We start from the raw sequence: 26113 nt of genomic DNA on the forward strand, positions 1-26113 counted from the left end.
TCTCTGGCGGGCAGGAGGGGGTCACAGGATGCTCAGTAGGGGAGATTTTTGAGCCAGGATGAGCCAGGAAAAGGACTTTCACAAGGTAATGTCATCACTTAAGGCAAAGACCGGCCATTTTTACTTCTTTTGTGGTGGACTGTCATCATTTAAGGCGGGGCAGGGCATTTGCACTTCTTTTGTGATTCTTCAGTTACTTCAGGCCATCTGGGCGTATACGTGCAAGTCACAGGGGATGCCATGGCTTGGCTTGGGCTCAGAGGCCTGACACGCACCTCTGTTGAGCTGAGAACTAGTTCCTGAAAGCAGTGTGCAATGGAGAAAATAATACACCAGGCTTTGGGGCTGGAGGTAGATGGAGTTTGAATCCTGGCACCACCACATTCCAGCTGTGTGTCTTTTTTTTTTTTTTTTTTTTAGTAGAGACGAGGTTTCACCATGTTAGCCAGGACGGTCTCGATCTCCTGACCTCGTGATCCACCCGCCTCGGCCTCCCAAAGTGCTGGGATTACAGGATTGAGCCACCACGCCCGGCCGCAGCTGTGTGTCTTTGCTTTAATTACTTAACCTGAGTCTCACCTTCCTCATATGTAAAATGGAGTCAGTTACTCCACTCTTTTGTTACAGGATTGTCATCAGAATCAAATGTGATGAATAATACCAATGGGCTTTTTAAATAGCTTCTTTTAGCAATTACCTGACACAGGACAGACGATTTACATAAATTATCTTAATCATTATAAAGTAGGTATTACGATTCCCATTTCACAATGGAGAAAATGTGCTCCATAAAAATTAATGTGCTTGTTTGTCAGTCATGGAGACAGGCCTCAAATTCAAGTCAGTTTTGATTCCCAGGCCCATAGTAAGGACATTATGTACCTGTGCTCCCCTAAAGCATGGTAATAATGATACCTCTTATGTTCCGTTTGTGTTGACTTTATCCAATAGGAAGAAGAGGCTGGCACAACTTTACCGGCAAACTGTCTGCCTCTCCTTGCTGTGGCGTATCTATAGCTACAGTTATTTTTTTCACTGGAAGTATTATGCCCAGCTGGCAGTTATGATGCAAATGAATACTGCACTGGAAACTCAAAATCATTTCCAGGTAGGGGATTTTTGTAGCTGCTCCTTTAAGTTTCTGAATTTCATTTGGGAAGAAAAGCCTAGTGAAAGCCAATTAGGATTCAAAATTCTGAGGATATAATAATAGAAGGCTTTCTGACTGGCTTGTTTTGACAAGGCCAGCAGTTCTCAAACACTTTGGCTCCAAGATCACTTCACACTCTTAAAAATTACGGAAGATCCCAAATAGCTTTTATTTATATGGGTTGAATCTATTAATACCATATAAGAAACAAAAGCCAAGAAAATTTGAAAATATTATTATTATTATTTTTTGCTGTTTTTTTGAGATGGTATCTCGCTCTGTCACCCAGGCTGGAGTGCAGTGGCACGATCTCAGCTCACTGCAACTCCACTTCCCAGTTTCAAGAGAGTCTCTTGCCTCAGCCTCCTGAGTAGCTGGGACTACAGGCGCGCAGCACCACACCCAGCTAATTTTTGTATTTTTACTAGAGACGGGGTTTCACCATGTTGGCCAGGTTGGTCTTGAACTCCTGGCCTCAAGTGATCCACCCACACTGGCCTTCCAAAGTGCTGGGATTATAGGCATGAAGCACTGCACCTGGCCTACAATATTATTTTAAAATAAAGATAACAAGCTTATTACATATTAACATAATTACCATTTTCATTTTTTAAAACTGTGTTCCCCAGACAAAAAATGGGAAATGTGGCAGTGTATTAAATTTTTGCCAATATTTTAATGTCTGGCTTCATAGAAGACAACTAGATTCTCACATCTGCTTCTGCTTTCACTGTTGCAATATCACATATGTTGCCTCTGGAAGACTCCAGTATATATTCATGAGAGAATGAGGGTGAAAGAGAGAAATGTTAAAGGATAATTCTTTTTTAAAAATATAGAATTATAAGTCATAACAAATATGGAAAGTACACATCAAAGATTTTATTTAACTCACTGAGTTGACTCAATCAAAATTAGTAAGATTGGAACCAAGTGGTTCCAAGAAGAATTCAATTTACCAATGGATACAAAACTTACCTAGTAACAGTGTAATAATTGCTTGTATTCCACTGAATATTTACATTTCTATGAAAAACAAATTATATCACTTACATTATTATCAGTTTTCTGCAACGTAGTTGTTAGTCCAAAGAAAAATAGAGATGACTTTGATTAGTAAGCTAGGTAGGATCCCCATTAAGTTTGTGTTTTTGCCTATTACAAGGTCTTTCACTATTTTTCCTGTGACAAATAATGTCTGGATATTAGCCGGGCGTGGTGGCTCATGCCTGTAATCCCAGCACTTTGGGAGGCTGAGGTGGGCGGATCACGTGAGGTCAGGAGTTCCAGACTAGCCTGGCCAACATGGGGAAACCCATTTCTACTAAAAATACAAAAATCAGCCGAGTGTGGTGGTGGGTACCTGTAATCCCAGCTACTCGGGAGGCCGAGGCAGGAGAATTGTTTGAACCCAGGAGGCGGAGGTTGCAGTGAGCCAAGATCATGCCATTGCACTCCAGCCTGGATGACAAAAGCGAGACTTTAAAATAAAATAAAATAAAATTTTAATGCCTGGATATTATGGAACTAGCTTTGACCTCATGTGTTCTCTGAAAAGGTGTCAGGGATCCCTAGGGCTCCCAGGATGAATTGAGAGAACCACTAGTCTAGGTCATAACCAAGGAAGCCTTTGACTGGATGAAGAAGATATCAGGAGACATGATCAATAAATTATTAAATCGAACTCATCTAATGAGAGTGACCTTGCTCCTTTATGAAAGTACATTAAGTCGGGGTTTCTTCCTCCTGGAGTCATTAATTGTCAAGAATTAAGGGAAGGGGTCAAGTAGCACGGAAAATGGAGGAGCTTAGATTCCTAATCTGGAGTCTGTCCTCTATATTAGTTCCTTTTGGTGAACTTAGGCTGGCTCTTCTAGAATACAGAAGTATTTATAAAGCCCATCAAGATTGACCCCTGCCTATTTCCCATCCTATTCTAGCTCCGTAGGCCATGAAGGAGCCACAAGCCCAGCCATATTGGTCCTCTTTTGGTTCCTCAAACACAGAAATTTAATCCCATCTGTTACTGGATGTTCCCTCTGCCTGGAGGGAACAGGTCATGGCCACCCATTCACTTTCTAACTTGTCACTCTGTTTTAATAGGTATTATTACCATTTGACAATTTCTTGTTTGCTCCTGCATTGGTTCTTTGTCTCTCTCCCTTACCAGTGTGTAAATCCCATGGAAGCAAGGACCTCTTCAGCTGTCTTGTTCATATCCTAAGTTTCTAGAACAGTTGCAGTTGCTCAAGCAATTTATATTGGCTGAAATACTTCTTCACACTTGGAGCTATATCCTAAGAACTCTGGCAGAGTTGGGGTGGGGAAAATAAAAAGTCAGGTTGGAATGTGAACCAAGACATTTGTCATCAAGGTGACTGGGGTTGAAAGCAGAGAAGCACTCCCCTCAGTGCTCAAAAGCAGGTGAGGGACTCAGCATAGGAGAATGGAAAGACCCATACTGAGAGCCAGAGGGTGATTTCCAGGACTCCGCCTATCTGCTGTGTGACCACTGGCAAGCTGCATAAACACGAAGCTTTATATTTGCTCTGTAAAGTGAAGCAGTTGGACTTCCATTCTCTTGGTCCAAATCCAAGTGGTCCCAGGCTTTATTACAGCCTTGGATTTCTCATACCCAACAATTCTCTCTCCCCCACCACCATTTCTGGCTATCCTTACCTCCTGGTAGCATTTTCTGGAGCATGTTCCAAACCAGGAAGAAAGGAATTCTCTAAGACCGACTACGGTTGAAGTATCCAGGGACCTGCCTATAACACAGAATTTGTAGGCTGCTTATTTTGTCCCATCATATTGGGTTTCTGCTACCTGTTTATTGAGTCATTCAGGATAAGCTTGATGGCCCCTTGCCCATGTAGTCCTTAAATAAAATAGAAACATTTTAATTTCTGTGAAAAAGAAAAGCAATAGCTTACATATTAGATGTATAATTGCAGAGCAAAAAGCCTGCAAGGATACACTCTAAAGTGTAAACAGTTGTTACCTATTTGTTGGGGGTGGGAGGAGATATTTTACTTTATGCACCTCTGTGATGTTTGTTATAACAAGCATGTATAAAAATTCCAAGAAAACGCCTCTAGTCTAAAATACTTCCCCTACCCCAATACTGCCACCACTAGAGATACTATATTTTCCTGTTTGTATTTTCAAAGTAGTTTATGTGTATTCTTTTGTTTTGTATATATAATAAAACTGCTTCTTTAGAAGGAACTCTTTTCTCCTTACTATTCTCTAAGCATGTATACTCTGAAGCAACTTTATCTTTTTAAAGAGTTGTTTAGAGTAACCAGTTTCTCTTAAATCTCCAGATTAGATTTATTTGTTTGTTTGTTTTTGAGAAAGGTCTCACTCAGTCACCCGCTGGAGTGCAGTGACGTGATCATGGCTCACTGCAGCCTCAACCTCCCCTGCTCAAGTGGTCCTCCCAAACACCTCAGCTTCCTGAGTAGCTAGGATTACAGGCTTGTGTCATCATGCTGGCTTTTTTTTTTTTTTTAATCTTTTGTAGAGATCAAGTCTCACTATATTGCCCAGGCTGGGCTCAAACTCCTGTGCTCAAGTGACCTCCCATCTCAGCCTCCTGAGTAGGTAGGACTACAGGCATGTGCCACCATGCCTGGCTAGTTTTTCTTGTTGTTGAAACAGGGTCTTGATATTGTGCCCAGGCTCATCTGGAACTCCTGAGCTCAAGCAATCCTCCTGCCTCAGCCTCCTGAAGTGCTGGGGTTATAGATGTAAGCCACTGCACCTGACCTCCAAATTAGGTTTAAAACTAGTCCTTATTTAAAAAAAAAAAAATCCAAACAAACCTAACCAACCTTTCTTTCTTTGTTGTTAAATTAGAAAAGTTATACATGCTTGTTATAACAAACACATCACAGAGGTGCATAAAGTAAAATATCTCCTCCCACCCCCAACAAATAGGTAACAACTGTTTACACTTTGGAGTGTATCCTTGCAGGCTTTTTGCTCTGCAATTATACATCTAATATGTAAGCTATTGCTTTTCTTTTTCACAGAAATTAAAATGTTTCTATTTCATTTAAGGACTACATGGGCAAGGGGCCATCAAGCTTATCCTGAATGACTCAATAAACAGGTAGCAGAAACCCAATATGATTTCTGTATCTAAGCCCATGGCTTTGGTCAAATGTCCAGGTCTATTCCCAAGCTTAATAAACAAACGTTTACTGGCAGACATTGAGTGATGTTCCTGAACTTTCTGCTTTGCGTTCTGCCTCAGTCTTCCTCCACTCTGCCATTTCAGATCATTAAGGCTTACCTAGACTATTCGCTATACCACCACCTGGCTGGCTACCAAGGTGTGTGGTTCAAATATGAAGTCATGGCCATGGAGCAGATCTTCAACCTCCCCCTGAAAGGCGAGGGCATTGAAATCGTGGCATACGTGGCTGAGACACTGGTCTCCAACAAGTTCATAATGGGACACCTGGACTTGGCCATTGAGTTAGGTAAGGGCTGGCTGGGCAAGATGGGACATGAGGATACAAGGAATGCCTCACAGTATACTGGAATTGTTTTCTTCCCAGGCTCCCGAGCCCTTCAGATGTGGGCACTGCTCCAGAATACCAACCAACACTATCTGTCCCTCTGCAGACTTAGCAGATGTCTCCTTCTGAACAGCAGGTATTTACCTTAAAGCATTTTCCAAAATTAGGGGGAGGAGGCCATATTATTGAGCATTCTGGATTCAACTTTAGCCTGGTTGTAGGGTGGGGAAGGGAGTAGAGTTTGCAGTAAGAAAATGTAACTGATAATTGTCGTCCTTTTTTCTTTTTTCAGACAGAGTCTTGCTCTGTCTCCCAGGCTGGAGTGCAGTAGTGCGATCTCGGCTCACTGCAACCTCTGCCTTCCGGGTTTAAGCAATTCTCCTGCCTCAGTCTCCGGCATAGCTGGGATTACAGGCACGAGCCACCACACCTAGCTAATTTTTGTATTTTTTAGTAGAGAGGGGGTTTCACCCTGTTGGCCAGGCTGGTCTTGAACTCCTGACCTCAAGTGACCCACCCATCTCAGCCTCCCAAAGTGCTGGGATTACAGGCATGAGCCACTGCGCCAGGCCTTGTCTTTTTTTTTTTTTTTTTTTTTTAACAGAATTCTTTGCCATGCATCATCTCTAATCTGGTTGCTCTGGCCAGTGATCAGAGGGTAGTCAGATAGTCATCCCAGCTGTGGGAATCAGGCCTCCATTACTATCAGGTGGGGACAAAGGGAAACGTCTTCCAGGGAGGCAAACGGCCAGAGAATAGCAACCAGGACTAGAGGCCAAGGTCAATTTGCTCTGACTCTGGTCACCCTGATATAGAGGACCCAGGAAAGAACAGTTTGAAAAAGCCAATTTGAGATTGACGTTTTAGCCCTGGGTAGCGGTGTGTTTGAAGTCTGTTTAAGAGGTATATTTGCTTCCAAATTACTGAGAAGGACCAAGAATAGACCAGGAAGGGACTTTACTGAACTTCATCCTATCCACTGCTTTTTTCATTCAATGACTTTGGGGGTACAAATGGTTTTCGGTTACATAGATGAATTTTATGGTGGTGAATTCTGAGATTTTAGTGCACCTGTCACCTGAGCAGTGTACGCATACCCAATATGTAGTCTTTTATCCCTCACTTCTCACTTCCCTCCTCCCCTCCCCTCCAGTCCCCAAAGTCCATTATATCCACCGCTTTTTTTTTTTTCCCGAGACGGAGGTTCACTCTTTTGCCCAGGCTGGAGTGCAGTGGTGTGATATCAGCTCACTGCAACCTCCGCCTTCCGGTTTCAAGCGATTCTCCTGCCTCAGCCTCCCAAGTAGCTGGGATTACAGGCATGAGCCACCATTCCGGGCTAACTTTTTGTATTTTTTTTTTTTTTTTTTTTTTTTTTTTTTTTTTTTTTTTTTTGAGACGGAGTCTCGCTGTGGTCGCCCAGGCCTGGAGTGCAGTGGCGCGATCTCGGCTCACTGCAAGCTCCGCCTCCCGGGTTCCCGCCATTCTCCCGCCTCAGCCTCCGAGTAGTTGGGACTACAGGCGCCCGCCACCGCGCCCGGCTAGTTTTTTGTATTTTTAGTAGAGACGGGGTTTCACCGTGTTAGCCAGGATGGTCTCGATCTCCTGACCTCGTGATCCACCGCCTCGGCCTCCCAAAGTGCTGGGATTACAGGCGTGAGCCACCGCGCCCGGCCAATTTTTGTATTTTTAGTAGAGACAGGGTTTCACCATGTTGGCTAGGGTGGTCTCGAACTCCTGACCTCGTGATCCACCTGCTTCAGCCTCCCAAAGTGCTGGGATTACAATATCCACTGCTTTTTAATGGCCACTACCTTTTCTTTTCTATAGATACCCACAATTGATCCAGGTGCTGGGGCAGCTGTGGGAGCTTTCTGAAACACAGGAACACATCTTAAGCAAGGCATTTTTCTATTTTGTCTGCTTGGACATCCTGCTTTATTCTGGTAAGTGTGGGTTTAGAATGTAAAAGAACCTGGGGGTGTGGCACCTGTGCTGGTGTGGTGTGGCAGCTCTTAGGTTGGGGCTTTGGGACCATTAGGTTTCTGGCTGGGTGGACTTACAGGGCAGGGATGGAGAGAGGTTGGTGGTGTGAGCTGAAGCACTGTCTAGCAGGTGCCGAAACTGTAAAGGCAAGGCAACAAGGAGAATTAAGTCTGAAGGAACCTGATGGATATGAGCTGCCAGTTAAACTGTCAGATTAATTTGCACCTAAGTGATAGTGGCTGTCTTACTATGTGCCTTTTACTAGGGGTTTTTAACTTTTAGCAGGATGTACTTAGAGACTTCATGCTTTAGAATGAAGGACTAGATTGCTTGAGGTGAGAGTTCCAGGCTGGTAGCTATTGGTGATTTGGAAAATAAGTTCTTTCCTGATAACCTTCAAGTGACACCAAGTAGGTCACTTGAAGTGTACACACTAAACCACAGGAACCAATCTGGGAATTGTGATCTTGAAAGGGGATCCAGACATTGCCACCAACAAAGGAAGCATGTGTGGGGAGACAGAGAAGTCTGAGACTGCATTAAGGCCAGGAAGGATTAGTTTAAACCCCACACCTGCCTGGTCTGTACTGTAGAACTGTAGTATATATCCATAACACTCCCCAATAGCTCGGACTCAGCAAACGCAGGGCAATCCAGTCATGAGGTTGTTGCAATCCACGGGACGCTTTGGATTCATACAATAATCAGAGGCTACTCTCCCTGCAGTGGGCAATTCAACTGAGAGTGACTAGGCTAGAAAGGTGATCACCCACACCTACCAACAACTCTCACCCATTCCTCTCTCTTAGGTTTTGTTTATAGAACATTTGAAGAATGTTTGGAATTTGTATACCAATACGAAGACAACAGAATCCTCAAGTTCCAGAGTGGACTCCTCCTGGGACTTTATTCCTCTGTAGCTATCTGGTAACAATGTGTGGCATATCACTAAATTCCCAAAGTGAAAATGTTGAAGAGTTCTTCAAAATCTTTTAGAAAGTATTCATAATTTATACCTGAGACAGCTTAAAGGTGTCAGAGGATATTTACACTGAGAGACATGTTAGGGATCAATTAGTTCATCCCCCTTGGCCAAGGACAGAAAAGTAACGTTGTCTCAATTACATTCCAAGCAATAAACATTTATCGCAAACATATCATGTTGTGGTGATACAGGGATAAATAAGAAAAGATTGCTTTCTTCGGAGGGGTGCTGGGGTTTGAGGAAGACTAATGAATAGTATCACTTGCCCACCCCGGCACCTGCCCATATCTAGTCACATGGATTGATAAAGCCAATGTTGGAAGACATGGCTTATATCTTCATGAAAGTGGGCTTCATAATATTGAGCCCTGGAATTAGACTTAACCAACTCAGCAGCAGGCAGTTCTGGAAAACTGTAGGTCTACTCACATGGAGGCAGGCCTCTTGTAGCAAAGAGATCACACTCCCTGTTGGCTTCACTGGCTCTCAAGATAGAGAGAGACACGGATGGAGTTATACTTGCCCAATTCCTCTCCCAAATCACCAGCAAGATCTCTCCTTATCATTGAAGGGGCAAGTGAAGCAGGGAAAGAGTTCTGGTGCTTTGCTCCAAATAGAGGCCCCTCACATGGAGGGAAATTTCAGGAGTGAGGAAGAAGCATTCTCCCCGCACCCCATTAACTCATTAAGCATAAGGCTTAATCACTTTAACCTATTACGTTTTTAACTCAGTTAAGCATGTGGCTATTATGGTCATACCCTTAAGAAAGGAGATGAACGCTAAGGCTCTAAAATGGGTCAGAACAAAACATTCATTAAATTATTTCCATGACTATCCCCAAGACTGAAAATCACCCCCTGTTATTTTATTTCCTATCTTAATTAAATTATATGCAACCATATGGTCTATCAGAGGTTTGTGATGAGACTAAATGACAATATGAAGACATTCCTATATAAAATGCTACAAGCTTGAACAGCTCCAAATTTGAATAGAAATCCTCCCCTTCCTTCTTTCTGAGACAGTCTTTGCTGTGTCACCCAGGTTGGAGTGCCGTGGTGAAGTCACGGACCACTGCAGCCTCACCTTCCCAGGCTCAAGTGATCCAAACACCTCAGCTTCCTGAGTAGCTGGAGTTGCAGGCACATCCACCACCCCTGGCTAATTTTAATTTTTTGTAGAGATGGGATTTTGTGATGTTGCCCAGGCTGGTCTCCAACTCTTGGGCTCGGGTGATCCGTCTACTTCAGCCTCCCCAAATGCTGGGATTACAGGCATAGGCCACTGCACCTGGCCAGAAATCCCCTCTTATAAAATTAATGGGGAAAAATTAAAATCCAAAAATTAATTACTCTTGCCAATTAAAGTTCAAAATCTAATAACTTACCAATGTGAGTTAAAGGTTAAGAAATCTAAAGTCCAAAATCATCCAAATTTATTTTCTTGTCTGTCTCAGCAGGAGAGTTTCTTTTTTCTTTCTTTTTCGCGGAGTTTTCCTTTTTTGGCTGTCGTTTTTATTACTTAAGTTCTAGGAGTGTTAATGATGCACAAAGGTGCAGTGTTAGTATACGTTATGAATAGGTATAATGTTCGGTTGGTGTGTGCACCCATTACTCGTCAGTTGTATCCACATTGTGGTAGATGAATATGCCTTCCTACCAGATGACTTATCTCTACTCTCCCGCGCTCCCCTCCGCTCCCCAAATAGGGTGTGTGTGAGAATGTACCATTCTGGTGTCAGAAAGTGATACTCATTGTTCAATTCCCACTATGAGTGAGACATGCAGTGTTGCGCTTTTCTTTTGTAGTTTGCTGAGGGAATGAGGTTTCCAGTAGCATCCAATGTCCCTACAAAGACACGAACTTCATCTTTTATGGGCTGAATAGTATTCCATGGTGTATATGTGCCAGGTTTTCTTAATCCGAGTCTTGTCACTGTGGACAATCATAGGGTAGAGTTCCAAGTCTTTTGCTATTGTGAATAGTGCTCAATAAACATACCATGTCAATGGTCTTGTATAGCAGCATGATTATATAATCTATTGGGGTAGTTTTCCTCGGAAGTAATGGGATGGGCTGGGTCAAATGATATTTCTGTTCTAGACCCTGAGGGATCGGCCACTGTTTCTCAATTGGTTGAACTAGTTTACAGTCCACAACAGTGTAAAAGTGTTCCTTTTCTCTAAATTCCTTCCAGCACCCTGTTATGATTGCCAGTCTAAGCGGTGTGAGATGCTATCTCATTGTGGTTTTGATTTTCAGCAGGAGAGTTTTTTAAACAGCTGTGTCCTAGGCCAATGCTGTTCAGACTTTAGTGGGCATAAAAATCACCTGGAGAGCTTGTTAACTCAGAGATGCCACACCCCCAGAGCCTGTCTGATTCAGTAGACCCAGACTGAACCAGAGAACCTGCATTAATGAAAATCCAGGTGATACTGATGATGCCAGTCTGTGGACCACATTTTGAGCAGTACTGGCCTAAATCATTTCTCTTTGGTATTGCAACAATTTCTTCATGCCCCAGAATCTACAGCTCCAGGTGTCTGATCTCCCTCACTTTTTATTTTAAAAAGCCAAAGTGGCTGGGCACTGTGGCTCTGCCTATAATCCCAGCACTTTGGGAGGCTAAGGTGGGTGGATCACCTGAGGTCAGGTGTTCGAGACCAGCCTAGCCAACATGGTGAAACCCCGTCTCTACTTAAAATATGAAAAATTAGCTGGGCATGGTGGTACACACCTGTAATCCTAGCTACTCGGGAGGCTGAGGCAGGAGAATCTATTGAACCCAGGAGGTAGAGGTTGCAGTGAGCCGAGATCCTGCCATTGCACTCCAGACTGGGGGACAAGAGCAAGACTTTGTCTCAAAACAAAACAAAACCAAAGCCAAACAGTTCAATGGTGGCTAATATTACCTGGGTGTTTCCAAGGATTCTATTCCTCTCAAGTCATCAAAAAAATCTATGATTTCCTTGCTCTGTATCAGATAATTTCCTGCTTTTTTAGGGAGAGTGAAGCAGGGGTAGGCAGGAGACTACACACTTCCAGAGACCCAGGTAAAGGAAGCTGCACATCCAGAGAGCCATTTCAGAAAGCCAGCCTATTCCATGGGTGATACTGATTTTTCTTATTCTTTTGTGGTAATGCAGGTATGCCAGACTTCAGGAATGGGACAACTTTTACAAATTTTCCAATAGAGCTAAAAATCTTTTGCCAAGAAGAACCATGACACTTATTTATTATGACGGAATATCTAGGTACATGGAGGGGCAAATTCTTCACCTTCAAAAACAAATCAAAGAACAGTCAGAGAATGCCCAAGCCAGTGGGGAGGAGCTACTCAAGGTGAGGCCTATTCTCCAGCTTCCAGTATAAAATACGCCTTAAATGGATCTCTAGCTACTTCCTGTGCTATTTTCTCATTATAGAATTCATATATGTTTATAAAATAGAAGTTTTGAAGGCACTTCCCCAAAGAAAGAAAATATAAATTGCACATTACCTTACTACTTAGAGATAAGTACTTTTTGTATATTGAGATCCCACTTGTCAAGTATTTTTCTGTGTGTGCATGCACATTTCTCTATTTTGTAATTTGCTATTAAATCTATTATGAATAATTTCCTGTCATTAAATTATTTTTCACATCACGATTTAAAAGGAAGCATGGTATTTTATCTTACAGATATACAATTGCATGACCTAATTATTCTTGGATAGAACTTTTCTGTATGCTTTTATTGCTATTGCTGTGATAAAGCATCCTGGTAGACAAATCATTCCACACAATTTTAACAATTCAAATATGTATTAAGCATATTAATACAAGAGTGCTGGGGTGTAAGACTGGGCAAATTAAACACCTCCAAGAGTTTACAACCTGGCATGGGAAGCCCCCTAAGAGAATAAAGGGCTAAATCTCTGGTGTTGGGTTGACACGTTTGCCTTGTTCTTGTAAACAAGAAGCACAGGTGTATTAGTTTTCTATTGCTCTGTCACTCATTACCACAAATTAACAGCTTAAAACAACACCCACTTCTTGACAGAGCCTTGCTCTGTTACCCAGACTGGAGTACAGTGGTGCAATCTCGACTCACTGCAACCTCTGCCTCCCAGGTTTCTCGTATCTCAGCCTCCCAAGTAGCTGGGATTACAGGCACGTGCCACCATGCCTGGCTAATTTTTGTATTTTTAGTAGAGATTGGGGTTCACCATGTTAGCCAGGCTGGTCTTGAACTCTTGACCTCAAGTGATCCACCCACCTCAGCCTTGCAAAGTGCTGGGATTACAGTGAGCCACCATGCCAAGCCCAAAACAACACCCACTTCTTAACTTACAGTTTGGCGGGTCCGAAGCCTGGGTGGTCTGGTCCGGGATCTCTGCTTAGGAGATGTATTTACATAAGCAGACATAATTAAATAATTGAACACATTGTTGCTGTTGTTATTTTGAACAAACTGTCATCTGTTAGAATAAGAAAAGGAAAATTTTTATTTTACCTCCACTTACTCCTTCTTCAATGCTTTCTTTCTTTACGTAGATCTAAGTTTCTGAACTATATATTTTCCTTCTCTCTAAAGAATTTCTTTAACATTTCTTGCAAGTCAGGGCTATTAGCAACAACTTCCTTCAATTTCAGTTTGAGAAGCCTTTATTTTGTCCTCAATTTTGAAGGATAATTTCAATGGATAAAGAATTCTAGGGGTTTTTTTTCCTGTCAACAGGTCGTGGCACTTCTTGCTTGCATGGTTTCTGAGGAAAAGTGAAAGGCAATTCTTCTTTTGTTGTTGTTGTTCATCTATAGAAGTCCCTTGGGCTTCTTTAAAAATTGTTTTTCTCTTTTTTTCTGAAATGGAGTCTCACTCTGTCACCCAGGCTGGAGTGGCATGGCATGATCTTGACTCACTGCAACCTCCACCTCCTGGGTTCAGGCAACTCTATTCTTCTGCCACAGTCTCCTGAGTAGCTGGGATTACAGGCGCCTGCCAACAGGCCTGACTAATTTTTGTATTTTTAGTAGAGACAGGGTTTCACCATGTTGACCAGTCTGGTCTTGAACTCCTGACCTCAAGTGACCTGCCCACCTCCACCTCCCAAAGTGCTGGGATTACAGGTGTGAGCCACCCTGCCCAACCTAAAATTTTTTATCTTTGATTTTCTGTAGTTTACAAATTATATGCCTATATGTTGGGGTTTTGGGGCATATGTCCTACATGGTGTTCTGCGAGCTTCCTGGATCTCTGGTTTGGTGTTTGACCTCAATTTGGAAAACATTTCAGTCTTTCTTGTTTCAAATATTTCTGATGTTTCTTTCTTTCTTTCTTTCTTCTCCTTCTGATATTTCTATTATGCATCTAGTATACCGTTTGTACTTATCCCACAATCCTTAAATATTCTGTTATGGTTTTTCTTTTCTAGTCTTTGTTCTCTTAGCTTTTCAGTTTTGTGGGTTTCTATTGATATCCCCTTGAACTCAGATTCTTTCCTCAGCTGGGTCATGTCTACTAATAAGCCTATCAAAGGCATTCTTCATTTCTCTTACAGTGTTTTTGAACTCTAGCATTTATTTTTTGTTCTTTCTTAGGATTTCCATCTCTCTGCTTATATAGCTCTTACATGCTCTCTACTTTATTCATTAGAGCTTTTAGCATATTAATCATAGTTATTTTAAATTCCCAGTCTGATAATTTCAACATCCCTGTCATGTCTGGTTCTGACTTGTGTTTTCAAACTGTGTTTTTGCCTTTTAGTATGCCTTGTAATTTTTCTTGATAGCCGGATATGATGTACCAGGTAAAAAGACTTTGTCTAAATAGGTCTTTAGTAATGTGATGGTAAGGTGTGAGGAGAGGGAAAGCATTCTACAGTCCTATGATTAGGTCTCAGTGTTTTAGTGAGCCTATTCCTCTGGACTAAGAACTTCACAAATGCTTTTCAGTCCCTTCTTCCTTAAGCGGGACATAATGGCTAGAGCTGAGTTTAGTTGGGTATTCCTCTTCCCCAAGATCAGTTAGGCTCTAATAAAACCCCTGGAGGTTAGGCTCTGGTTACAGAGTTTCTCCTGAGGGCAAACTTTGTTAAGAAGAACAGAGTACTCTGGCGTGTTTCAAAATGGTTCCTTTTCCTCTTCCTCTGCTGAAAGAATGAGGGATTTTTTTTTCCTCCAATATTTACTGAGAGATCCTGGCTGAGCTTCTGGAGGTAAAACACACAAAACTGTGGGGGCTCACCTGAAGGTGTTTGGGTTTTTTTTTGTCTAATTTTTGTTGTTGTTGTTGGACATAGAGTCTCACTCTGTTGCCCCGGCTGGAGTGCAACGGCGAGATCTCGGCTCACTGCAACCTCCATCTCCCAGGTTCAAGTGATTCTCGTGCCTCAGCCTCCTGAGTAGCTGGGATTACAGGCACCCGCCATCATGCCTGGCTAATTTTTGTATTTTTGTAGAGATGGGGTTTTACCATGTTGGCCAGACTGGTCCTGAACTCCTGACCTCAGGTGATCTGCCGACCTTGGCCTCCCTAAGTGCTGGAATTATAGGTGTGAGCTATCACGCCTGGCCTAATTTTTTTTTATTGTGATCCAAATACACATAGCATAAAACTTAACATCTTAATCATGTTTAAGTATGCAGTTTAGTGGTATTAAATACATTTATAATGTTGTGTATCCATGTCTGCCGTCCATCTCCATAACTCTCTTCATTTTGTAAAATAGAAACTCTATACCCATTAAGTGTATGTTTGTTAGATTTAGTTGGTTTATTGTGTTGTCTAAGTCCTCTATGTCTTATCTTTTGTATAATTGTTCTATCCATTACCATTAGTGAAGTCTCCAACATATACAGAACTGTTTATTTCTACCTTCAGTTTTGTCAGTTTTTGCTTCATATATATTGATGATCTTATTATTAGATGCATAAATGTTTGTAACTGTTATATTTTATTTTAAAATTAATTATAAAACATACATTTTGTAATTATATATATTTTGCTGTATTTAAATTTTTATTAATATATAATATTCTTTGTCTCTTGTAAGTTTCTTTCTGATTTAAAGTTTATTTTGTCTGACAGTAGTATAGCCACCCTTATCCTCTTTGGGTTACTATTTGTATAAAGTATCTTCTTCTATCTTTTCACTCTCCATCTATTTGTACAAGTCTTGGGATCTAAAGTGAGTCTCTTTTAGTATATAATTAGGTCATTTTTTTTTTTTTGAGACAGAGTCTCGCTCTGTTGCCTGGGCTGGAGTGCAGTGGCCGGATCTCAGCTCACTGCAAGCTCCGCCTCCCAGGTTTATGCCATTCTCCTGCCTCAGCCTCCCAAGTAGCTGGGACTACAGGCGCCCACCACCGCGCCCGGCTAGTTTTTTGTATTTTTTTAGTAGAGACAGGGTTTCACTGTGTTAGCCAGGATGCTCTCGATCTCCTGACCTCGTGATCCGTCCATCTTGGCCTCCCAAAGTGCTGGGATTACAGGCTTGAGCCACCGCGCCCGGCCTAGGTCATGTTTTTAAAAAATCCATTCTGCCAACTTGTTTTTTTTGTTGTTGTTGAGAGTTTAATTCAATTACATTTAAAGTAATTACTGATAAAGAGGGACTTGTGTGTATCATTTTGCTATTTGTTTTCAATATGCCTTGCAGCTTTTTCATTCCTCATTTCCTGAACTAGTCTTATTTTGCATTTAATTTTTCATAGTGAAACATTTAAGTTCTTTCCCCATTTTTTTGGTATATATTCTATAGCTATTTTCCTTATGGTTACCATGAGGATTACTTTTAGCATCCTAAAGTTAACTTCAGTAATGCCCAAAGAACTCCACTCCTTTAGTAGTTTTCCACCCCTTTCAGTTGTTGATGTCACAGAATTACATTCCCAAAACATAAATGAATAATTATTATTATTATTATTTTTTTTTTTTTTTTTTTTTTGAGGCGGAGCTCTCGCCTCTGCTCGGCCCAGACTGCGAGCTGCAGGGTGGCTCAATCTCGCGGGCTCATGGCCAAGCTCCGGCCTCCCGTGGTTCACGCCATTCTCCTGCCTCAGCCTCGCTGAGCCTAGCTTGGGACTACTGGCCCGCCGCCTCCACTCGGCCCGGCTGTTTTTTTTTTGTATTTTTAGTAGAGACGGGGTTTCACCATGTAGGCCAGGATGGCGTCTCGATCTCCTGACCTCGCTGATCCGGCCCCGGTCTCGGCCTCCCAAAGTGGCTGGGATTACGGCTTGAGCCACCGCGGGGCCCGGCCCATGGATAATTATTTTAAAGGATTAGTATCTTCAATTATGTAGAAAACAAAATGTGGAGTTACAACCCAAAGTTACAATAATACTAGCTTTTGGGCTACTAAATTTTAAAAACGTATTAATCTCTTAAAAATGTAGAAAACAAAACAAGTTACAAACTATTATTACAATAACACTTAATTGTCCATGTATTTACCTTTGTTGAGATCTTTTTTTCTTCTTAAGAGCTTTGACTGTCCTTTCATTTTACCCTACAGGGCTCCTTTAGGCATTTCTGTTCTTTCTTTCTTTTCTTTTTTTTCTTTCTTTTTTTCAAGGCATGGGCATTTTTTGGAAGAAAGTCCTGGTGGTAATTAACTTTGTTTTTGATTGTCTGGGAATGTCTTAATTTCTGCCTTATCTTTGAAGGACACTTTTGCTGAATAGAAGACTCTTGGTTGACGGGGCTTTCTCTTTTAACATTTTGAATGTATTGGGCCACTGCCTTCTGCCCTCTAAATTTTCTGATGAGAAATCTGCCGGTGATCTTATTGAAGATGTATGTGATTAGTTGCTTCTCTCACTGCTTTCGAGTTTCGTGTCTTTCACTTTTCAAAAGTGATTATATTTGTCTTAGTGTGTATCTCTTTAAGTTCATCTTACCTGGAGTTTGTTGAACTTCTTGGATGTTTATATTCATATCTTTTATCAAATTTGGAAAGTTTTCAAACATTATTTCTTCAAATATTCTTTCTAGTCCTTTCTCTCTCTCTTCTTCTTCTTCAGGGACGTCCACAATGCGTTTTTTGGTTCACTTCTTGGTGTTCCACAGGTCCCTTAGGCTCTGCTAACTTTTCTTCAATCCTTTTTCTTTCTGTTCCTCAGACTCAATAATTTCCATTGTCATATCTTCAAGTTTGCTGCCTGTTTAACCCTGCCTTTGAATCCCTCTAGTGATTTTTTTTTTTAATTTTAGTTATTGCACTTTTCACCTCCAGAATTTCTTTTTGGTATATTTTTAGGTTTTCTGTCACTTTACTGATATTTCCATTCTTTTCTTTTTTTTTTTTTTTTTTGAGATGGAGTCTCGCTCTGTCACCCAGGCTGGAGTGCAGTGGCCGGATCTCAGCTCACTGCAAGCTCTGCCTCCCGGGTTTATGCCATTCTCCTGCCTCAGCCTCCCGAGTAGCTGGGACTACAGGCGCCCACCACCTCACCCGGCTAATTTCCATTATTTTCATACATCAATTACTTGACTTTATCCACATTTTCCTTTAGTTCTTTGATTATCTTTAGAGTTCTTTAAAAATCTTTGTGTGGGATATCTGCCATTAGGTCTTTTTCAGGGACCGTTTCTCTTGATATTTTTTTCCCTCTTGGGATGAGCCATGCTTTCCTGTTTCTTGGTATGCCTTTTTGTTATTGCTGTTGAAAACTAGACCTTTGAATCTAATAATATGATAGCTCTGGATATCAAATTCTCCCTCTTCCCCAGAGTTTTCTGGGTTTTGTTGTTGTTTCTGTTTTTTATTGTTGTAGGCTGTCTCCATGCCAAGGATCAGCCTGAGGTGCAAACTTAAGGCCTTCCCAGATCTTTTCTGAGCCTGTGCCTTTCCCTAGGCATGCACAGTCACTTTCTAATTTTCCTTTTCTAGGCAGTTGCTTTTGAATGTCCTAGTATTTAAGGTCTAGCTGTCAAGGCGGTGGAGGGTGGGTGGAGAGAAAAAGTTGGGGGAGGAGAGGACAATAGCCCTTTAAATCCCCTGGAAGTCACTGCGACTGGAGGGGAGGGGCTTGCAATGGTGGGGAGAGATGCAACAACGACTGCCTGCCTCTTCCATCAGAAGCAGCAATTGCTGATCAGAACACAGATTCCTGATATCTCAGACAGGGTCCTTTGTGCCCACCCTTGTTCCCACAAGTTGTGTGCAGGTTCTTCAGGAGCATGTGCACAACTGTCTGCCACAGGTTTTGAGGCTGGGGGACAGGGAGCTGTTCTAAGAGCTGAAACTGAAATTAATCTCAGTTTACCATCCAAGCCTTCCTCTGGCATTTACAAGCCTTCAGTAGACTCCAGAGTTCTAAAATAGTTACATTCTGACAGATTCTGCCAGTGTAATGATAGTCTAGGTGGGGCTACAGATAGCTGGTACTTCCTACTCTGTCATCTTTCCAGAATCCTCTTCTCCCTAGAGTTTTTAACTCCCAGACCAGTCCACTCTGAGTTTCTAGCAATTCATCAATTACAGTTCAGGTTTTCCTAGCCTGGCACTGGTTCCCACAGTGGTTTCCACTGGTGAGTCTCCATCTGTTTGTCTCTCCAGTCTTAGGGGCAGCAGTTTGCCCCATGTTCTCACTTCTCTTATGGATCCAAGAATAGTTGTTGATCTTCCAGTCTGTTCAGCTTTATTTATTTATTTATTTTTGAGATGGAGTATCGCTCTGTCACAAGGCTGGAGTTCAGTGGCACAATCTTGGCTCACTGCAACCTCTGCCTCCCTGGTTCAAGCGATTCTCCTGCCTCAGCCTCCCGAGTAGCTGGGACTACAGTCATGCACCACTACGCCCACCTAATTTTTATATTTTTAGTAGAGACAGGGTTTCACCATGTTGGCCAGGATGGTCTCGATCTCTTGACATTGTGATCTGCCCACCTCAGCCTCCCAAAGTGCTAGCATTGCAGGCGTGAGCCACTGTGCCTGGCCTGTTCAACTTTTTACTTGTTTCTAGGACCAAGTGGTTATTTACAAGCTCCCTACATGCAAAAATGGCCAATTTGTTTTCCCTAATTGTTCAACAATTAACTTGTACTGCCTGAATAATTATAATAATCAAAATAATTTTTTAAAAAAAGTTATTGTAGAGAAGTAATGATGAGATATTTCAGGTCAATTCCTGATCTCAGTGGACCATGGGGACTACTCCACCAGACATTTATTATCTTATCTCCAATACCTACTGTGTATGTCTCTATAATGTATTTTCTCACTTGATGGCTTAAATCCTCGAAATGTTCCCAAATCATCTGTGAAGGAAATAACTTATAGTCAAGGACCCCTGTTTGATTCTAATATACTGTTGTGGGTTTTTTCCTTTAGAACTTGGAGAATCTGGTGGCTCAAAATACCATTGGCCCTGTCTTTTGCCCAAGGCTCTACCACCTGATGGCTTACGTCTGTATATTGATGGGAGATGGGCAGAAATGTGGCCTCTTCCTGAACACAGCCTTGCGACTCTCTGAAACACAGGGGAATATGCTGGAGAAATGCTGGCTGAACATGAGCAAAGTATGTATCATCAGCTAGCAAACTGGGGTGGGAGATGCTCACCCACATAAAGAAGCCCGGAAGCCCACTGCCTGGTTAGGTTTCCCCAGGCCTTAGTCTATCCAGGTCTTAGTCTATCCAGGCTGCCGTAACAAAATATCTTAGACTGGGTCGTTGATAAACAATAGAAATTTACTGCTCAGTTTTGGAAGCTGGAAGTCCAAGATCAAGGCTCTGGAGATTCGCTGTCTGGTGAGGTTCTGTTCCTCACCGATGGTGCCTTTTGCTGTGTCCTCACATGTCAGAAGGATGGAAAAGGAAAATTTGCTCCCTCCAGCCCTTGTATAAGGGTGCAAATTCTATCCATGAGGGCAGAGCCCTCATGACCTAATTACCTCCCCAAGGCCCAACTCTTAATATCATTACCTTGGGGATTAATTTTCAACATATGAATTTCAAGGGATGCCAACATTCAGACCATAGCAGTCACAATAGGCCTTTCTGAATTCTTACCAGAAAGAGTGACATGTCCATATTTCAGGTTTGTGAGCTTCCTCTTCACCTTTAAGTTCTCATGGTCTCTCTCCCTCATCCAAATCCCCCTTAGCATGCCTTTCTCTGCCCTTCTGTGTGGCCACTTTCCACTTTGTGTTACATCTGTCTGCATGTCTTTCCTCTCCTTGAGAATGTGAACTCTTTGACAGCAAAAACCACACTTAGTGACTAGCACAGAGCCTTATACTCAGTTTTGTTGAATAAGTGAACAAATGTATGAGTATACGTGTTTATTTAAAGAGGGCTGTGTCAGTATCCTAGTTTGGACAGCAAGATTCATTTTTTTCTATGGGTTCACATGGTTTTGAAAGCTCAAAGATATTTTGCCTTGTTTGATATTGGACTAACCTTGATTACGAAAGTCAAGAAACACGAATGATTTCTTTGTTCTGTTTCTTTCCTCTCAGGAATGGTGGTACTCAACCTCTGAGTTAAAAGAAGAACAATGGTTTCAGACGATCTTGAGTCTCCCATCATGGGAAAAAATTGTAGCAGGCAGGGTAAACATTCAGGATCTTCAAAAAAACAAATTCCTGATGAGAGCTAATACCGTGGACAATCATTTCTAACATGTCAAAGAAAAAAGATTTTAGTAAGCACTATGTCCTTGTGATTATCTATTATTAACCTTTCTCCGTGGCTGGCCCGCTCTAGGTTCCTACATAATCTCTTCTATTCAAGACACAGAACCAGACATGTTGATTTCTTCTCTTTCTGGAGGGTCTAAAAGGGTCAGGAGTGTCATGGTTTACTTCCTCCTAATGTTACAAAAAATTGCTTTTACCATTCATGTTGTTTTAGCTTGACCTGTTTATTTCAGCCCATGCAAAACTGTATCATATTAGAAATTATTAATCTCAAGATGGTATGACATCATGTGTTACAAAAGACATGTTTCTAGTTAGTATATTAACTGAAAATACTTATTTTTAAATGTCCAATTGTTAAGTCTTTTGGAGGTAGCACAATATTACAAATAGCAAACATTTGTCATGGTCTATAAAGACAGAATTAGAAAAGACACATGTTTGTAGGGCCTGACTGCAGCTTCTAAAGCCAGGGTGATGTCTTAGCCCCTCTAACCACATGCATCAAATATCAAAAATTTAATATCAGATAAATGTTTAATATAAAATAAAGATCAAGTTTTAAATATTAAAATATTAATAATTTTTACATGGGTATATTTTACATATTTAGAGTTTGCCTTTTTTTATATTTAAGAAATAACAAATTCATTCTTCATCATTTCCCAGATGCAAAAGCAAGGCTGTGCATTTTTTCTCCTAATCACATAACTGAGTTCCACAAAGGAGGTTGGACAGAACCAGATGATACCACGAGGTTAGCCACAGAGGCGTGGTGGCCTGGCATGGAGCGAAGAGCTCCAAACTAAGAAATCGGAACATTATGTTCTAACGTGAGCTCTGCCATAAGCACAGTTTATTCCTGCCTGATACATATATCCTGCCTGATCCACATAACCTCCCTATGTTAGTGCACATTTGTGAATATTGAATAAGATAGTGAAGGTTAAAAAGTGTTGAAAATTACAATGTGCCATACAAATAAAAACAAACTAATATTAGATGACTGATTTTAAAATAAACACATCAAATACTGAACTTCGATTAAGTATTGTCCCCTTCAAAGCTGTCATCCTGGAAGTTGCATGCTCACCCCATGCTGCAATATAGAAATCCCTTGCAGGCCGGGCGCGGTGGCTCAAGCCTGTAATCCCAGCACTTTTGGAGGCCGGGAGCAACGGGGGCGGATCGCGACGAAGGCTCAAGGAGATCGGACCCATCCTGGCTAATACGTGAAACCCCGTCTTCTTACTAAGAACAATAACAAAAAGAACTAGCGCCGGGGACGCGAGCGCGGCGCCGCCTGTAGTCCCAGCTACTCGGAGGCCTGACAGCGAGAATGCGCGTGAACCCGGGAGGCGGAGCTTGCAGTGAAGGCATGAGAGCCGGCCACTGCACTCCAGCGCTGGGGCAGCAGAGCAAGACTCCGTCTCAAAAAAAAAAAAAAAAAGAAAAGAAATCCCTCTGCTTTCTACTTGCCTTATGGTACTTTATTCATTCTCTCACTTATTCACCCCACTACCATTTTCCAACTCATTACTGTGTACTAATCCCTGATTAAGTACTGGAGATTAAGATACGAAAACATGAAGGACACAATTCTTGACCTCAGCAAGCTCACATGTCCAATAGAAAAAACAGATGCACATGTAAACCTCACTGAGCCCATTCTACTGTAAGATAATAGAGCTGTGTTCAAATCCTGCATGGTGGAAGGAGAGATACATACAAAACCTGGACATCTTGAAGACTCAGCTGAACAGCTCTGAGTTCAGATTCATTTCGATTACACTGTCATAATAAACTAATGCCTTAATCATAACAAATCCTTACATTTGTACAACTCTTTATAGATACAGAGAGTTCTGGGACCTGCTCTTATCTTCTCCCTGCAAACCCTGAACAGTGAGAATGGCAGATGCTTTGGCTTGGCTGAGATCCTCTGGCCAGTAAGTGGCTGAACTGGAGCCTAAATCCAGAAATTGTGTGCCCTTGTCCAAGCATATTCAAGTCCACTTTTGCTGGCTCTCTGTCTGTGCTTCTGCAAGCCATCAGGAAACAGTGTTTTCTGTCTTAAAACTGCTCTGACCATCTAAAGATTCAAGTTCCCTTTAGTTTCCACAAAATGGACCTAGTTCTACTCTTTGGAATCATACAGAATCAATTTAAATTTGTTCCTCACTGACCCCTTCAAACCCTTGAACATACCTCTCATGGTTCTCTTGAGCCTTCTGCAAGCTAAAGATCTCCGATTCCTTCCGCTTCTCCTAACATCTCCTTGTTTTCGGTTCCCTCAGTATCCTGGTCACTTGTCTCTGAATATATTCAAATTTATTTCTATTTCTCTTATATATGAGCTATAGAATGGTCAATCTGGAATAGGAGAGGACTCTTACTTCTTTTGTTCTACCTAGAAGAGTCGTATTAAAACCACTTATGTGCCTTCACTTTAGCCATTTTGGAGTCACTGTGGACGTATTCCAATTATCTGGAAGATAATCCCAAGTTGGCTACTTACTTTCTGTGCCTTAGTTTCCTCATCTAGAAGTGGAAATAATAGTAGTACGTACTGCATGGAGTTTCGTGGGGTTCTTTTTTTTGAGAATTACATGAAAACACTGCCTAGGGCTGGGTGCAGTGGCTCACAACTATAATTTCAGCACTTTGGGAGGCTGAGGGAGGTGGATTGCTTGAGCTCAGGAGTTCAAGGCCGGCCTGGGCAACACGATGAAACTCTGTCTCTACCAAAAAAAAAAATGCAAAAGGTTAACTGGGTGTGGTGGCACACGCCTATAGTCCCAGCTACTTGGGAGGTGGAGGTGGGAGGATTGCTTGAACCTGGGAGACAGAAGTTGCAGTGAGCAGAGATCATGCCAGTGCTCTCCAGCCTGGGCAATAGACAGAGTGAGACCGTCCCAAAATCAATTTTTTAAAATTTTACAAAACTGCTGCCTAGTATACAGAAGGAGACCAATAAGCATTAGCCTTTAATACTGTCACATGTATTCTAACAAGTTCTCCCCATCCTGTACTCAGACAGTTTGTTTTTTTTTTTACTTTAAAGAGAACAGACGGTGCAGACAGGAAACAAAGAAGCACACTGTGGTCTGCTATTAGCCAGTGAGAGAGAAGTAAACTAAAACATGTGTCTAAATGCTGATGGGCAAAGGAAGGTAGGCCTTTGAGCACTCTCTGGATGGTGGCCTTTATCTTTAGCCTATTCCTTCCTTATTGGGTTATACTTGTTCCTTCTCTTTAAATATCCTGCACCCTGTGTTAGGCCTTCCTGGTGGTAACTGCAGGCAGTGATCATGATAGAGTCAAGCCATCTCCTTCGAGCTTAGCATCCTCTGGTTGCCACTCTGCATTGCTTGAACATAGACTCAGGGGACAGTACTCTGGGGTTCTGCCCCAACCACCTTAGTCTGGTTCATACTCAGCTGCCCCACCACTGACAAAAGCATGAGTCTCACTCCGTGCCCTTTGTGAACTGCAGGCAAGTATTCACGTTTTCTGTAACTCAACATCTCCAGGCTTCCCCGTGATTTTGATTCTATGGGTAGATAGTGCTAACGAGTGTGAGGATTTCTGAAACTAATAGTTCATCTCCCAAATTACTGAAAACTAAAGCATACCACACACCTATGAGAATGGCCAAAATCTAAAACACCAAATGCTGGCAAGGGCGTGGAGTGACGGGAACTCTCACTCGTTGCTGGGGGGAATGTGAAGTGGTGTAGCCATTTTGCAAGATAGTTTTACAGTTTCTTACAAAACCAGACATATTCTTACCATACAATTAAGAAATTGTGCTTTTGGTATGTACCCAAATGAACTGAAAACTTATATCCATATAAAACCCTACACATGGATGTTTATAGCAACTTTATAATTACCCAAACTTGGAAGCCACCTCAGTAAGTGAATGGATAAACTGTGGTAAATCTGGAATGTTATTCAGTACTAAAAGAAATATAGCGAGAAAAGACTATATTGCAATTTGTTTGTTTGTTTGTTTTTTTTGAGACGGAGTCTTGCTCTGTCGCCCAGGCTGGAGTGCAGTGGCCGGATCTCAGCTCACTGCAAGCTCCGCCTCCCGGGTTTACGCCATTCTCCTGCCTCAGCCTCCGGAGTAGCTGGGACTACAGGCGCCCGCCACCTAGCCGGGCTAGTTTTTTGTATTTTAGTAGAGACGGGGTTTCACCGTGTTAGCCAGGATGGTCTCGATCTCCTGACCTCGTGATCCACCCGTCTCGGCCTCCCAAAGTGCTGGGATTACAGGCTTGAGCCACCGCGCCCGGCTATATTGCAATTTGAAGGTTAAGTTCCATGTGCCTGAATCCAGAGGAGCGTGGATCATGTTTTGCAGAAACCCTGTACTTGGTTCCGGTTCTGACTATGCCAAAACCACTTACGTGACCCTGGGCAAGTCCCTTTGTCATCAGTTTCCTCATCTCTAAACTAAGCGAGTTGTGATAAAATCCCTTCCCTCCTCCATCTGGCTGTGATTCAGCCTCCTAACAGGATGGGTGTGGGCAAACCTGCTCTTGGCCAGCAGGTGGCAGCACTGGCTCCTTACTGTGGCTGCAGTCAAATGAACCATTCCTGGTCATGCTCTGGAGGCTTTTGTCTTCAGAGTTGCAGCCTCAGCACTTAGCACCACTGCCGCACCCCTAGTTAACTACAGGAAGCTTCCAGCATGACGTACTTGGGGCATCCTGGATAGAATTATTTTTAGGAGAAGGCAGACATAAATAATCCACCAAGGCTTCAGGAACAGGAATGAAAAGTGATGATTTTTTTTTTTTTTTTTTTTTGAGACAGAGTTTCCTT

At 42.1% G+C, this 26113-nt stretch overlaps 1 protein-coding gene across 9 annotated transcripts in view; it reads left to right on the forward strand.

The window, feature by feature from the left end:
* Positions 1 to 22347, forward strand: part of ADCY10 (adenylate cyclase 10) — a 106101-nt gene extending 83754 nt beyond the window's left edge. For 4 of the 9 annotated variants that reach the window (XM_017867591.1, XM_017867589.1, XM_017867590.1 and 1 more), the window contains 8 exons: positions 952 to 1108; positions 5436 to 5640; positions 5719 to 5815; positions 7510 to 7625; positions 8475 to 8592; positions 11798 to 11993; positions 19971 to 20159; positions 21101 to 21799. In XM_017867591.1, the coding sequence (XP_017723080.1) occupies positions 952 to 1108; positions 5436 to 5640; positions 5719 to 5815; positions 7510 to 7625; positions 8475 to 8592; positions 11798 to 11993; positions 19971 to 20159; positions 21101 to 21262 (1240 nt within the window). In that variant the 3' untranslated portion in view covers positions 21263 to 21799. Of the gene's footprint in view, positions 1 to 951; positions 1109 to 5435; positions 5641 to 5718; positions 5816 to 7509; positions 7626 to 8474; positions 8593 to 11797; positions 11994 to 19970; positions 20160 to 21100; positions 21800 to 21949 lie in introns of those variants that run through there. The other 5 variants (XM_017867593.1, XM_017867592.1, XM_017867588.1 and 2 more) reach the window with 4 other exon arrangements.
* Positions 22348 to 26113: the final 3766 nt, after the last annotated feature.

The sequence above is a fragment of the Rhinopithecus bieti genome, unplaced genomic scaffold (assembly GCF_001698545.2).
Source record: "Rhinopithecus bieti isolate Rb0 unplaced genomic scaffold, ASM169854v2 scaffold_3763, whole genome shotgun sequence".
Lineage (NCBI taxonomy): Eukaryota > Metazoa > Chordata > Mammalia > Primates > Cercopithecidae > Rhinopithecus > Rhinopithecus bieti.